Source organism: Anguilla anguilla, chromosome 11, assembly GCF_013347855.1.
Source record: "Anguilla anguilla isolate fAngAng1 chromosome 11, fAngAng1.pri, whole genome shotgun sequence".
NCBI lineage: Eukaryota > Metazoa > Chordata > Actinopteri > Anguilliformes > Anguillidae > Anguilla > Anguilla anguilla.
The window spans coordinates 34,607,578-34,622,704 of record NC_049211.1 but is presented as its reverse complement, the minus strand read 5'-3'; the positions used below and the strand labels follow the sequence as shown (position 1 = coordinate 34,622,704).

The 15,127-nt window shown below is 42.9% G+C and overlaps 2 protein-coding genes across 2 annotated transcripts; both read right to left on the bottom strand.

Moving 5' to 3' along the window:
- Nucleotides 1–490: 490 nt before the first annotated feature.
- Nucleotides 491–5,811, bottom strand: LOC118208083 (tubulin alpha chain-like). Its single transcript, XM_035382365.1, has 4 exons — nucleotides 5,660–5,811; nucleotides 2,137–2,359; nucleotides 1,884–2,032; nucleotides 491–1,768 (listed from the first exon to the last, which is right to left on the bottom strand). Exons 1-4 carry the CDS (start codon nucleotides 5,660–5,662, stop codon nucleotides 788–790), a joined length of 1,356 nt encoding a protein of 451 aa, XP_035238256.1. The 5' UTR covers nucleotides 5,663–5,811; the 3' UTR covers nucleotides 491–787.
- A 3,145-nt stretch (nucleotides 5,812–8,956) lies between these two features.
- On the bottom strand, nucleotides 8,957–12,983 carry LOC118208082 (tubulin alpha-1A chain-like). The gene is made up of 4 exons (XM_035382364.1): nucleotides 12,786–12,983; nucleotides 10,553–10,775; nucleotides 10,310–10,458; nucleotides 8,957–10,194 (listed from the first exon to the last, which is right to left on the bottom strand). The coding sequence occupies exons 1-4, from the start codon at nucleotides 12,786–12,788 to the stop codon at nucleotides 9,214–9,216; spliced, it is 1,356 nt and encodes a 451-aa protein (XP_035238255.1). The 5' UTR covers nucleotides 12,789–12,983; the 3' UTR covers nucleotides 8,957–9,213.
- Nucleotides 12,984–15,127: the final 2,144 nt, after the last annotated feature.

Genomic DNA, 15,127 nt, shown 5'->3' with positions numbered 1-15,127 from the left:
CGGTCACATCGGTGATTGGTTAAAATGTAAACGGCATGATAATGACCAATCTACAAATGACCAATGTCACATGTTCCTTTGGTGGGCAGTATAGGAACTGTGTTCCTTTTAGAATAAAAAGCTAATTAAAAAAAAATGCAATGTGTAACTATTAAAATATTAAGATTTTAATTACACAGGTTTTTTAACTACCATTATTTATATAGGAGAGTGTGGTGAATTTGTGGCTTGTGGTTTTGCAGTTTACTGGGAGCAGAATGAGATAGAGAAGTGGATCTGCAGAACAGAAAGTGCTTTCAGTTGCTTATGGGCATCAGTGGAACATCTAACATGTTACGCAAATCAGAAGTGGTTAAAGTTGTGGAGGATTCAGACTTTGGCTATTTTTTCAAATATTTTACATGCATGTTCTGTAGCCGCTCAGTACTTGTTTGTAGAGAAGTGGTATGAATGTCGGCCATATTGTGAATGTCATTGATGAGACTCAGGATGCACACCAAATCAATAACTTTTTTATTAGCCTACATATCACAGTCAAAAGATAAAATGGTAAGATGAAACACTTCAAAATGAACAATGATCTCAGATTTTACAAAGTGAACAAATAATCCAATCACTTATTCGCAGCACATTTCTAAAATCATTTGCAATGAGATCACAAACCCTTGAAGGTGACATTACTACATAGATATTTCCTACACAATCATAAAATGAAGGGATGTGTGTAAACCTTTGACTGATGATAAGCATTCTATAGTGATTGATTACACTGGATGGCTAATTGCCTTTAGTACTCCTCTCCTTCCTCTTCTCCTTCGCCTTCAATGGAGTCGACGCCCACCTCCTCATAATCCTTCTCCAAGGCGGCCATGTCTTCTCTGGCCTCTGAGAACTCTCCCTCCTCCATACCCTCCCCCACGTACCAGTGCACAAAGGCGCGCTTGGCGTACATCAGATCAAACTTGTGATCCAGGCGGGCCCAGGCCTCGGCGATGGCGGTGGTGTTGCTCAGCATGCACACCGCTCTCTGAACCTTAGCCAGGTCCCCACCAGGAACCACGGTGGGGGGCTGGTAGTTGATGCCAACCTTGAAACCAGTGGGGCACCAGTCCACAAACTGGATGCTGCGCTTGGTCTTGATGGTGGCGATAGCAGCGTTTACGTCTTTGGGCACCACGTCACCACGGTACAGCAGGCAGCAGGCCATGTACTTGCCGTGACGAGGGTCACATTTGACCATCTGATTAGCTGGCTCAAAGCAGGCATTGGTGATCTCAGACACAGAAAGCTGCTCATGGTAAGCCTTCTCAGCAGAGATAACGGGGGCATAAGTAGCCAGAGGGAAGTGGATTCGGGGATAGGGCACCAAGTTGGTCTGGAACTCTGTCAGATCAACATTGAGGGCACCATCAAATCTGAGGGAGGCTGTGATGGAGGATACAATCTGGCTAATGAGCCGATTGAGGTTGGTGTAGGTGGGGCGCTCGATATCAAGGTTTCTACGGCAGATGTCATAGATAGCCTCATTGTCAACCATGAAGGCGCAGTCAGAGTGCTCTAGGGTGGTATGGGTGGTCAGGATGGAGTTGTAGGGCTCCACCACAGCTGTGGACACCTGAGGAGCTGGATAGATGGAGAACTCCAGCTTGGATTTCTTGCCGTAGTCAACAGACAGGCGTTCCATCAGCAGGGAGGTGAAACCAGAGCCGGTACCACCTCCAAAGCTGTGGAAGACCAGGAAGCCCTGGAGGCCTGTGCACTGGTCAGCCTGGGGAGAGAGTGCAGTCACGTTATTGCTGTAGGAGAAGACCTGGTGGGACTCAACACACAACATCTACATATATAAAGGCCTTCAGTTTTACAGGGCTCAAACAGATACCCACCAGTTTGCGGATCCTGTCCAGCACCAGGTCGATGATCTCTTTGCCGATGGTGTAGTGGCCGCGAGCGTAGTTGTTGGCAGCATCTTCTTTTCCAGTGATGAGCTGCTCAGGATGGAACAGCTGGCGGTAAGTCCCAGTGCGCACCTCATCTGGGGAGGTGGACAGAAACACAGGAGTCAGAAGACTAAGAGACAAAACTGAGGACCAGAGTTTCAGCAGAGCAAAGCACTCTTGACATCGACCCAAAACTCACCAATGACTGCAGGCTCCAGATCCACAAACACAGCCCTGGGGACGTGCTTGCCTGCTCCCGTCTCACTGAAGAAGGTGTTGAAGGAGTCGTCCCCTCCTCCGATGGTCTTGTCACTGGGCATCTGTCCATCCTGTTGGATACCATGCTCCAGGCAGTAGAGCTCCCAGCATGCATTGCCAATCTGAACCCCAGCCTGTCCCACGTGGATGGAGATGCACTCACGCTGGGGAGAGAGGAGAGGGAAAACCAACTGTCAACTTTGGCAGAACAGCTCACAGTTCTTTATTATTTAGAAGAAATTTTAACATCTATACTGCTGACTTTAGTCAGAGTACTCAACCTCAACACCTTATGTGTCTATTGCATCTCACAAGACTCACCCACACTTTTGGGAATGGCTTAATCTGCGTCTGAAATGCAGTGAATAATTACAGGGTATTTCAACTACTGCAGTAGCACACTGAATTGGTGTGACTTTGGTGTGACTCAGGAAACAGCAAAGAAACAGCAGTCTTGTGCCCTTTAGAAGCTGTGCTTTTTGGGAACAATATTGTCAGAAGACCTTTGTGGCTCACAAACGTTATTGTTAAAAAAACCACCGTCTTTGTTAACCATTATTATAATGACCATTATAGTCCGTCTCACTAATGTCTTGCCTCCTCAGCCTTCAATCTAGTTTAGCTAAAATCTGTGAATTGACAAGGCACCTGACTGGAGATCTTTATAAGAGGGTTGCAGAAATAACAGATCTTTGCTATGTGCATTTTTACTGGGAGAGAGAAAGCTGGAGAGAGGGGCACTGCCCCTGTTCACTGCACTTCAGTCTCACTGAGAAGGATCTCTCTCTCTCTCACTCACTCACTCATTTATTCTCTCTCTCTCTCTCTCTCCCTCCCTCCCTCCCTCCCTCCCCCCTTTCCCCCTTTCTCATCATCCAGCCTACTGCCACAAGAGATTTGCACATGCTCAGGCAACACCCCCCCATATCCCCATCCCCCACCGGTCTCAGCATAGCAATTTTTCTGTTGCTAGGCAACAATGGCTTTAAGGCTGAACACACTTCCATTTGAGGGTAGAGAAAGGGGAAGCAAGGAATTGCTTTCTGTAAAGAAATATATACATTTTTAATAGGTTTGTTGTACATTGTGCTATTGTGCTTTTCGAGAGTGGTCAGTGCTCTTGTAAGGCATGTAGGTTTTTGAGTTTTCCAAAATAAGGTTCTGTCAAGGGGAGTGTGTGCGCAGACTGTAGAGCACATAAAATATACCCCCGTGTGGCAATGGGTACGATTCCCAGCCAATGGCGCTGCTTGTGCTGTGACCCACCTCTATCTGTAATCCTCTCGGCTTTCCCCTCTCCAAGTGAAGAAATACTTGAGGGCAGATTGTCCCCTCAATTTTGTTAAAAAAAACTGTCTCTACAGTCTATATACATTATATGGGTATAATGGTGTCCCTTTGTCTTCTGACTATCACATTGTCTAGCATCTGATATTCCAGAATGATTCTGAGGCTATTGCTGTGATACTAACTTCAGCTAACATCCCAGAACAGACTGCGTCCTTTGAATGCTGCATACTTTTAGTCATAAGCATCACATGTCAACACATAACGGCCTACTAGGATTTGCACCTTCTGTGACAAAATACAAATAGACTAATTGATCTCCTCCCCAACCCCCTTAGCAGGAAAGTAATCACATGACCTGGCACATTGAAAATGTGGCATGACTGTAGACCATGAAAACTACAGAGCCAGCAAATGCTTTATGGTGCATGCGCCCACAAGGCAAATGCATTTGATGCGAAGCTGCCACAGAGGTCACTTTACAATCCCCAGAAGGGATGGGTACAGCTGCCTTGAGCTGCCGAATAAGAATAGGGAGTCAATTTGCGAAGCTGCATCTGACAGAGGGTCCGGCAGACAGCTGCCCAACCACCATCCACCCCTCAGCCCCTCCCTTTCCAACACCATGTGCATGACTTATTTGAAATTAGGCAGTGGTGGTTCTGGTGGTGGGGGCAGGGGCTTGGTCAGAAATTAGATATTGCACAGTTGTCTGTCCATCTCCAACTGCAGTGTACCCTGGGTTTCATGTTATAGTTTCATCTCCAGTCAGTCAGGGAGGGAAATGAAATGAGGAACTTTATCCACAGGCACTGAGAAGCCATTTTAGCTGCTAGCATTATCTTCAGGCAATATTAAGCCACGTAACAACTGTTCTGCAGCCACCGTGTGTTTATTTTTGTGCCAACAAGTCAGATGAGAAACCTTTCGGATTTTTTTTTGGTCCAATGATACCAGAAAAAGCTTATCAATCTTGAGCTGGTAGCATCAAGCACACGAAATGGCAACGCTCCGCTGCAGAGCAAGATTATAAAAGCCTGGCATGATGTATCCAAACAAACACTGTACCTGTGATCTATTTCCACTCTTTGGTGACAACAAATGAACCAATGAGCAACAAATTAATTGATTGGATTCTCTGTTAAATAGCTATTTTCACTATGCCTGTTTGCGTGATATAGGCTATAAAAATACTTGTTTCTATTTGTCGAGATGCCCCCCCCCCCCCCCCCCCCCCCCCCCCCCCCCCCCCCCCCCCCCCGCCTTACACCACAAGTAATGACACAAAAGTCGTCTCCACCCTGTCCTAACAGTGACGGCAAAGTGAACAGAGGCTGTGGAGAAGACAAAGCCAACGTGTCGCCAACAGGTGGAGCGAGTGAGCAAAAGGTTTAGGACCCACCCAAGCATTAGGAAGCCAGAGACCGTGTCGGCGGGAGTGCAGGTTTTATCTTTTTGTTTGACTCGTACAGTATCTGTAATTGGGGTACCCAATGTAACGGCACACTAAATTCCACTAATGACCAAATTAAGGCATTATTAAGTGAACAACTACAGCCTCCACCCTTCCCCTTAGTACAAAGACGAAACAAAGGCGTTCGCTGTTAAGCGCGAGAATACTCAAGCTGAGATCCAGAACGTTCGATTCGGCTAGTTCAGTCTATCTCCCAAATGTGTGGTAAAGAAATCTGCTGTAAATGAATTACCTACTGGTCACGTCCTGTACTGTCCTACGCCTTTTACGTATAGTGTTACGTAAGTGTAATTCACTGATCAAATATCAACGATTAGTTTTAAAATATCAATTGATCAAGTCCAATACAAACGTTTTTTTTTTTTTTTTTTGATAATACATGTAAAACATGATCCTTTGTTGTTCACCAGTTTCCCTTTCACTGCGAATGATAACGCACATAATCGACAATCCTCGCGGGCACGTCGCATTTAGCTAATTACCAATTATACAATTTGTCGAATTTTGCATCATAAAATGTTTATTCAATCGAAGTATGGTAATGACCTTGGAGTATTAACTTGAATAATCACGTTACAGTAGAATGCTGATTTGAAGCAGTAACCAGAAGGCACGAGGTCTGGAGTGTGCAAAACAATGTATGTGAATAAGCACCATAATACACTAATTCATTTGTAATTTTTTGAAAATCCATGTTACTCACCATGTTTTCAGAAGGATGGTGCACTAAGGAAAATTCACCCAAAGGAAGTAACAGACGTTTTCGTTTTTTATACAGCAATTTACGTTAACGTGACTGGACGGTCGAGAATTGTTAACCGCCTGCGAGCGCAGCGTCGCGCTAATGTTATAGTGTGGCAGTGAGGGCAGGGCTACCATATATTTCAGGCGAACATCTGGCTCTTGGTTATCAACAGAAAAAAAAAATCACTTTTGGACAGAGGAAACACATAGAGGAAGAAAGCGTATTGGGAATTTCCAGGATGGAGATTATTTTCTGTTGTGTTTGTGAGTCAGGTCAACTGTGGTGTAAGCTACCGCGGGAATTTCACTGGACTTTTCACATGAACATTTAACAGAAGTATTGCAGAGCATAAGCCCCTACATGTCAGAAATAGCTATACATACCATGAAGAGTGAAAGTCCCAGGTTCACATTGCACTTATTGTGCTACATTGCAAACAAGGTTACCTTTTTCAGTTGATCACATTAAACACTGAGGTGAATCAGTAGGCTGCTAATTAGGCTGCTGAATACGTAGGTTCAGAGCTTTCACAATTTTTTCCTTGCACATACTAGCACAATGCAAGTTCTCCTCATTATCATTTGCTTTGTCTTTGAATTCTTCATTATCTACCAAGGGGTTAGTAGCCATGTTTACACACTCATAAATTAGGAGTGTATTGATTCACCTCGGTCTTTCATTCGGTCTTTCATTCGGTCTTTCATTTGACCAGTTGAAACATTTTTTAAAATTTCTATGTAATCATTTTCAATATAGCGCTATTAATATTGGACTTATATTCTCCAGGACACACATTCCTATTTTACATAATGTGGCTTAAGAGGGAAATAATCCCTCTAAACTTGAAAAGCATAATTAAGAAATATGTTGTTAAAATTCTGGGATTGCAGTTGCGGTCGGAATGAAAACCACAGCAATACCCCAGGACCGAGTTTGACAACCAGTGTTACAGAGATAACAAGCACTTGTAAGAAATAAATAAATATTGCTTAGAAGGCGCATCAAGCAGTAGCCAGATGCTATAGAATTATCATTGAGCTGCTTTGTGGGAATGGTACATGGTGTAGACCAGTGGTGTCAAACTCGTGCCATGGAGGGCCGTGTGTATGCAGGTTTTCATTCCAACCAATTAATGCTGCCTTAATTGAGTCCAATTACTCATTCAGCCATATGCGTTTAACTGCATTGAAGCACAGAATATAAGAAAATTTTTATTTAGACAATGGTCACCATAGACGTCGGGTCACCATTGTGCACAAACCTGCATCCCTAATTCAGCAAATAATTTAACTAATTATATAATCAAGATCTGAGGCTGGAATGAAAACCTGCATACACACGGCCCTCCATGGCACGAGTTTGACACCACTGGTGTAGACTGTAGAGTGGCTAACTTTTGAGCGATGTGTAAATCCATGTGTGTGGGTGTGGGTCGGATCCCTGCTATGGCACCTTCTCAACCATCATACGTTCTCTGTCTCTTACCCATTCCCCTGCCTTCCCGTTTGCATAATATGAAAGGTGGGTGCCTGCTTTCATTCTAAATAGAAAAAAATATTTAATTATTTTGTGAAGTGTTTAAATGAACTTTATAATAAGCATCACCTTTCCCTAATTTTACCTTTGTGTTGAAGTGCAACAAAATTCAGTGCATCCACTGACTGTGTACGTTCTCTTTACACTTGAAGAAACCCTTAAAATATGTTGCATTATGCTTAAAATATTTGCGGGTATCTTTATCCTGAATGTCATAGTTCAAGCCAGATATTTTGTCTGATTCAAGAGCTGTTAACAAAAATCAACAAAAAGTACATTCCTGCATTGCATCTTTGACATAATTAGTATTGTAAGAAAAACAGAATATTGTACTGCATTAGCCGCGTTTCCACCGCAGGAACTATACCCCGGAACTAGGAACCTTTTGAGGAACTCAGTGCGTTTCCACCGCAGGAACTATGGTCTAAATTTAGTTCTGGGGGCTTTGTTTTACCCCCCAAAACGTTCCTGCTCGGGGGGTAGTACTTTCCGAAAGTACAGGAACCTTTTGGGTGGAGCTTGCAGCGCTGAACATTTCTGATTGGTCGAGTACTCGTAGCATTTGTGTTGTATTTATTTTCCGCCATTACCCGCCATGTTTGAAAATATGCAGCGGCAAACCAATTTATTTTCATAATAACTTCAAATCAAACTTGTATGTTATGCGGCGCAGTAGCCTACTTTTGGTTATAGCCTGTCAACGTCTTGGAATTATAACGTGTGCTCTTCTGTTCTTTTCTTGCTTTAGTATTCGTTTTATAAAATGCTAAGCATTCGTGCTGGGACAGCATATTACCTAGGCTACCAAAACATTCAAACGGATTAATTCGGTTGCTGAATATTTTCTTCCGGATTTTCTTTGTTAGCCCGTTGTAATTGACTCAAAACGTTTGATACAGTTATGTGAGGTATGCGGTAGTTCTGCATAATTAACATTGGTGATACAGTACAAGCAAACTGGAAATCACCTTCCGCACTTTTTATCCGGGTAAAATAACAGGTTAATTCTAGTAATCTTCCCTTTAGCTTTTTCAGACTGCCGTAATTTTACTCAATTTTACTGCCATTTTTCAATTCCACGAAAAGACCAGGAAGACTATGGACTCATTTATGGTGCATGGTTCGCATCTGGAGGGCACACTTCGCTGCTCGGCTAGCAGTAACTTCGAAGGAAAGCAAACGGTGGCTGTACCACTACTAATTTACATTTTCACGCAAGTCCGAGTTTTCGTTCTATTCTTGTCATTTTGCGATTAGTCTATATGGAATTGACGACGAGAAAGTAATAAAACAGCAAATTGTTTACAACGTGTGCATGTTTTCTGCTGTTAATGAATGTGTTTGAGAGGATATATGAAAATCAATAAATACAAAAGTAACCATATATAGTCATTGTTGGTAACCCGTTGTATATAAGTGGAATAAACCCCTTCGGGCTGTCCCGGTTATTAGAAAATAATGTAGGCTACTTCGGTGGTAGTATGGCGTTACAGAAGAAATCATATGACAGATGGACCGACGACAACGTCAGTGGGCTAATTTGCCTAATCTTCGCGGTACTTTAGACCCCGGTGGAAACGCAGACAACCATTGGCTGAAGGAACCTTTTAGTTCCTGGTAAAGTAGTTCCTGGGACTGAAAGTTCCGGGTAATTTTGGTGGAAACGCGGCTATTGTGTGTATTAATAGGCAGAACACAAACAGGAAACAGAGACCCAAGTAAGAGTGAGCACAGGAAATAGCATTTTATTGAGGCCCACAGGAGGGTAGGGTTACATAGTTGTCTTTATTTGGAGAGCAACTTCACTCTTTTACAATGTTGTTTTACTTTTCCCCCATTTCTTGCACATAGCCTGTTAGCACAGTGTACTTTCAGACAACACAGACACGTGTAGCAGGAGACAACAGGCATTCTTCTATTTGTTCCTTATTGAGAAGAATAGTTTCACAGTTTCTTTCCAATTATGAATTCAGATTTTAATATTCTTCACCCTCATCTTCTCCTTCACCTTCCATGGAGTCGACGCCCACCTCCTCATAATCCTTCTCCAAGGCGGCCATGTCTTCTCTGGCCTCTGAGAACTCTCCCTCCTCCATACCCTCCCCCACGTACCAGTGCACAAAGGCGCGCTTGGCGTACATCAGATCAAACTTGTGGTCCAGGCGGGCCCAGGCCTCGGCGATGGCGGTGGTGTTGCTCAGCATGCACACCGCTCTCTGAACCTTAGCCAGGTCCCCACCAGGAACCACGGTGGGGGGCTGGTAGTTGATGCCAACCTTGAAACCAGTGGGGCACCAGTCCACAAACTGGATGGTACGCTTGGTCTTGATGGTGGCGATGGCAGCATTTACATCTTTGGGCACCACGTCACCACGGTACAGCAGGCAGCAGGCCATGTACTTGCCGTGACGAGGGTCGCATTTGACCATCTGATTGGATGGCTCAAAACAGGCATTGGTGATCTCAGACACAGAAAGCTGCTCATGGTAAGCCTTCTCAGCAGAGATAACTGGAGCATAAGTAGCCAGAGGGAAGTGGATTCGGGGATAGGGCACCAAGTTGGTCTGGAACTCTGTCAGATCAACATTGAGGGCACCATCGAATCGGAGGGAGGCTGTGATGGAGGATACAATCTGGCCAATGAGCCGGTTGAGGTTAGTGTAGGTGGGGCGCTCGATATCGAGGTTTCTACGGCAGATGTCATAGATAGCCTCATTGTCAACCATGAAGGCACAGTCAGAGTGCTCTAGGGTGGTATGGGTGGTCAAGATGGAGTTGTAGGGCTCCACCACAGCTGTGGACACCTGAGGAGCTGGGTAGATGGAGAACTCCAGCTTGGATTTCTTGCCGTAGTCAACAGACAGGCGTTCCATCAGCAGGGAGGTGAAACCAGAGCCGGTACCACCTCCAAAGCTGTGGAAGACCAGGAAGCCCTGGAGGCCTGTGCACTGGTCAGCCTGGGGAGAGAGTGCAGTCACGTTATTGCTGGAGGAGAAGACCTGGTGTGACTCAACACACAACATCTACATATATAAAGGCCTTCAGTTTTACAGGGCTCAAACAGACACCCACCAGTTTGCGGATCCTGTCCAGCACCAGGTCGATGATCTCTTTGCCGATGGTGTAGTGGCCGCGAGCGTAGTTGTTGGCAGCATCTTCTTTTCCAGTGATGAGCTGCTCAGGATGGAACAGCTGGCGGTAAGTCCCAGTGCGCACCTCATCTGGGGTGGTGGACAGAAACACAGGAGTTAGCAAGAGGGCTCAGGACCGCATGTGACAACCTCATTTCTGCAGGCCAGGGATAAAATGACTTACCTATTACAGTGGGCTCCAGATCCACAAACACAGCCCTGGGGACGTGCTTGCCTGCCCCCGTCTCACTGAAGAAGGTGTTGAAGGAGTCGTCCCCTCCTCCAATGGTCTTGTCACTGGGCATCTGTCCATCCGGCTGGATGCCGTGCTCCAGGCAATAGAGCTCCCAGCATGCATTGCCAATCTGGACACCAGCCTGGCCCACGTGGATGGAGATACACTCACGCTGTGTAGAGAAAAATAACATTTGGTTTTTCCAACAGAACACCGATAATCAGAAATCACAGCATAATTCTGTCATTGCCAAAATTTGCAAATGAAAATCACTTTACACCATCTCCTTTGTATAAAGCAGATGCATGCACTACAATTATATATGCCAAACAACAGATGATTAACATTAAAATTTGCAGTTGGGTTTAACTGCAGTCCAAGCAACATACTTCCTCTAAGATGTTACAGAATTTTGTAGGATAAATGTCTCTTGTGTAATACAATCTGACTGGACGTTGTTCCACTTGATATTCAGAGATTGTGGAAGTTGTCTGGCAGACAGAAATGTGCCAATGCAGACGTGCACGCACATGCACGTGGCTACGAGCAGCCAGACTTGGACAAACACACAAGCTGCAGCAGCACTAAGAGGCCTTGTTATATTTCCACTCCCAGTTGTTTAGGCGCAGTAATCCGTGCCAAGCCCTGGACACAAAGGAACCCCGCCCTTTCATGCGCAGCACACTTGCGTAGTTCTCACACAGTCATCAGTGCTTTATACAGTTCAATTACCGGTGGAATTCCCTGACTGACTCTCCAATCAAGCCACACTGGTGAAAGATAGGATAGGATTTTTTTTCCTTTTCATAATTTTTTAAAATAAAAGTAATTTAAAAATATGTAATTAAAATTTAGTATATATATATATATAAAGTTAGTTTCATCATAAATATAAACAATGCAAAATTAATTTCTGGCAAAGAGAGAATGTGTAGTATTAGCTGGGATAGTCAAGGCAGAGAAGATTACTGCAGGGCATCGTGCCCCACCTTAGGAGTCATGTTGGTGTCTGACTCACAATGGGAAGAGCAAAGACCCCGATCCCTGGGACGTTAGCATTAGCATTTTCACCGGACAAAACATCACTCTTTTGCAGGGCCAGTGCCCCATCTTGAAGCACAAAAGACCCAAGTTCAGATGCGTGATAGACACAATGCAGCCTCAGACCAGTGGTTACAAGCAGACAGTTATTTGAATAAATAATAAAATCATAATGATTATTATTATTGAGACACTTTCAATAATAATAATAATAATAATAATAATAATACCTCACTGAAACCATTGGAAGTAAATCAATATTAGTGATGGCTGGCAGCCATGATAAATGTTACAACTGCCACTTCCTTTCCCTCATCCACACCCACAATGCAACATTTCTTTTTTGGCCTGTTTTTTTCTAGTTGCAGATATATATATATATAGTTGTTGTTATATAGTTTGTGTTTGTCATGTAATCAATATTATTTTAATTTGGGGATGTTAATAAAAGAAGGATTGACGCAGAATCCACTTGTGCCTCTAGGTAGAGAATTTAAAATCTATTAAGGTAGTGTTATCTATATTCCATATCAACATATGGCGAGTATTTATGATGACCAGCACGTCTTGATCTCACTATGGTGAAGCCACGACAGATGCATAAAATGCCCGAAAAAAACATCTCTCTTTTCAAATCTTGCTTCAAGACAATAGTTCGTTGAAGCTGTCAGGGAAAATAATTGAATACAAGAGCATTTTACAAATAGAATCGCTGTGAGCTCGATGTTGTAAATGGCCATGCGGTACCTCTCATCACCTCTGGAGACTCTTTTGTTCTTTCGGTCAAGTGCACTGTCGCTAAAGAATGTGACACTACAGTACTTTTTTGTTTGTTTTGCAATTTTGCTCTCGTCCATTTATAATTGTTCATGGCACATTCCATATTTACTTTATTTCAAAACCAATCAAAGCAGAAGCTCAGAATAGCGGAATGGTAAAAGTAGAATGTCGCCACAAAGGAACGCAGGAAGCAGATGTTCGCTTATCAGGCCTATACAGTACACGCCCTTGTGCCGCTTATATTGCAATAACCAGCCATACCCTGGGATTTTCTGCGCATCTTTCACGACAGCTGTTAAATTATTTAGTTACACAACTACCCAAATGCAAGTAGAAAAGAATTCGTCGAAACGTAGCCTACCATGTTTCTTTTTTTCCTGAACAACGATGAAGGGATAGCCTGGAACTCACTTCCCTACGGCTCGACGATGATGGGGTCGATGTAAGAAAAAACTACGTCCACACGGCGCAAGACCATCAATATATACCACTCCCGCTGCACACTCCATTGTCAATGGCGCCGACCCGTATTCCGGAGTCACCCATTGGCCGAGATCGTCATGGAGCCACGTCCTGACAAGAGGAAGCGCGGGGGTGTGCGGATGCGAGGAGGGGGGCGATTTTGAAAGAAGCGTATTGAACTCTAGGTACCATTTGGCGAGAAAGGGATGTTTTTGATATTGTACAAACTTTTCTTGCTTATTAGAGTAGGCATATCGTTTAAATACCCCAAAAGGGTGGTTTGCGCATTCAGCAATTCCTGTTAAGTTGATAAAAATGATGCGCGTAAAATATGAAAAATGCGCTATTTTGGATGTTAACGATAAGAACTATTTATATTTCAAAGTATCGGCTTATCACGTTTCCCTTGCTAACACACCAGAAGTTGTTAAAAAAGGCGAGCAGTTCTGGGAGCATACCGCAAGACACATCGTATCCCATGATTACATTCCCATTCATGGATTTATAAAGGTTTGAAATGTAAACACTTTTTCTTTCCATTTTCCCAAACATACGGCAGCAAATGACCAAAAAATTAAGGGAAATAAAAATGTAAAAACTTGCTTTTAAAACATCTCTACATTCTATCATGTATTGAATAAATGTTCAGACTATGAGTACAAATAGTCTCCACCCATTTCGTTCTTTGTTGGGAGGAGGAGAATGGGTGGACCACGGACAGGGTGAGGGCAGGGTGTTCATTGCACTTGAAAAGCGTTTTAGAACGTTGGGTTGTGGTAAGCCCAGAGAGAACACGAGCAAACTGTCCTAAAGAAGAAGTGCACTAGTAGCATATCTAGAAAGTGTCAAAATAACCTTTACGCACTTGCCACGTTATCTTTAGTCCCGTGTTTAGCTCTTTATTAATAATCATTTGTTTGATTACAATTTTAATATTAATTTTCATTCATAAATCTGAGTGGAGCAAATCATTTTTAAACAAAATTTTCCAAGTTTTGCAGTCAGCCATATTATCCTACCTTGTGCATCAAAAGGTTGATGTCTGACCATAGTTACCTAAAGACGAGGCCATACTTGCTCAAGATAACTTTACGTAAAATTTTCCTTAACAATACCAAAAGAAGCAATGAATAAATTAGCAAATAATTTAAACAAATAAATAAGTTAAAAAAAAGTAAAATGGCACATTTTATCCCTCCAAAAACATATTTTCTCCTGGAATTATAGCAAACTGTTGTCATGGAAAACAATAACTGAGAAACAAATTAAAATGTTTCCATGAACCACTTACACATAAAAATGGGATTGTATACAGTTGTTGTGCTTGTTTGCATAGTGCAATGCAAGGTTAAGTCCATTAAGTATCATCAACAATTTAAAGACAAGTACATGGATTTTAACTGGTACTTCTAAACTGTTGTACTTGTAAGTTCAATTGTTTAGATGGACTGAATTGAATTACCAACTATCCCAATAAAATCAAAATTTATTACATCCATGCTCATTAAAATATAAAATAAAAACATTTTCACTAGTAGTGCTGCTGTCTATTCTCTCATCTTTCCTTCACAATACAAATGCAGAACAGAAAAGATAACACCATTCCCAGAAACATGTTTATTAGAACATTGATACCTCAAACCATGAAAATGTCAAAATATTAAAGTTATTGTCCTCGTGCTCACTAGGAAAAGGGGAAAAAGAGTCAAATTTTGTTTACAAAGTACATGGATGAGACCAGGATGCATGTTAACACTTGGTGATACTGAACTTTGCCACCAAGATATCAAAACTGCTGGATATGTGTTAATATCTGGAGATCAACTGATCTGCTGTCTTTACACTTCAGGGACTATTTATCTGACCAGCTCCAGCTGCCCCTACAATGCTTTGTCTGCCCAAATGCAAATGACCCCCTCCTTTCCATCTGTCTACCAAGACCCTCATCTTATCACAAAAAAGATGCACAGATGGACAGGGGTGATTTGCATTCAGATTTTAAGCCATGTCAGTGGGAGATGTGGTCATCCCCCCTCCCCCCATGGTTGTAACAGAATTATAAAGTTATGGTTTATGTTCAATCCAAACCCCTAGGTTTTGGATGGGACATAGCCCCAACACAACCTGCTATGTATCTGTCACAGCACACATTGTATGAGTGTGCCATTTACCAGTAACTGTATCATTAATTCATTAATTCAATGACTGCTTATGACAGGTGTTGCCATACCTATGATGGTG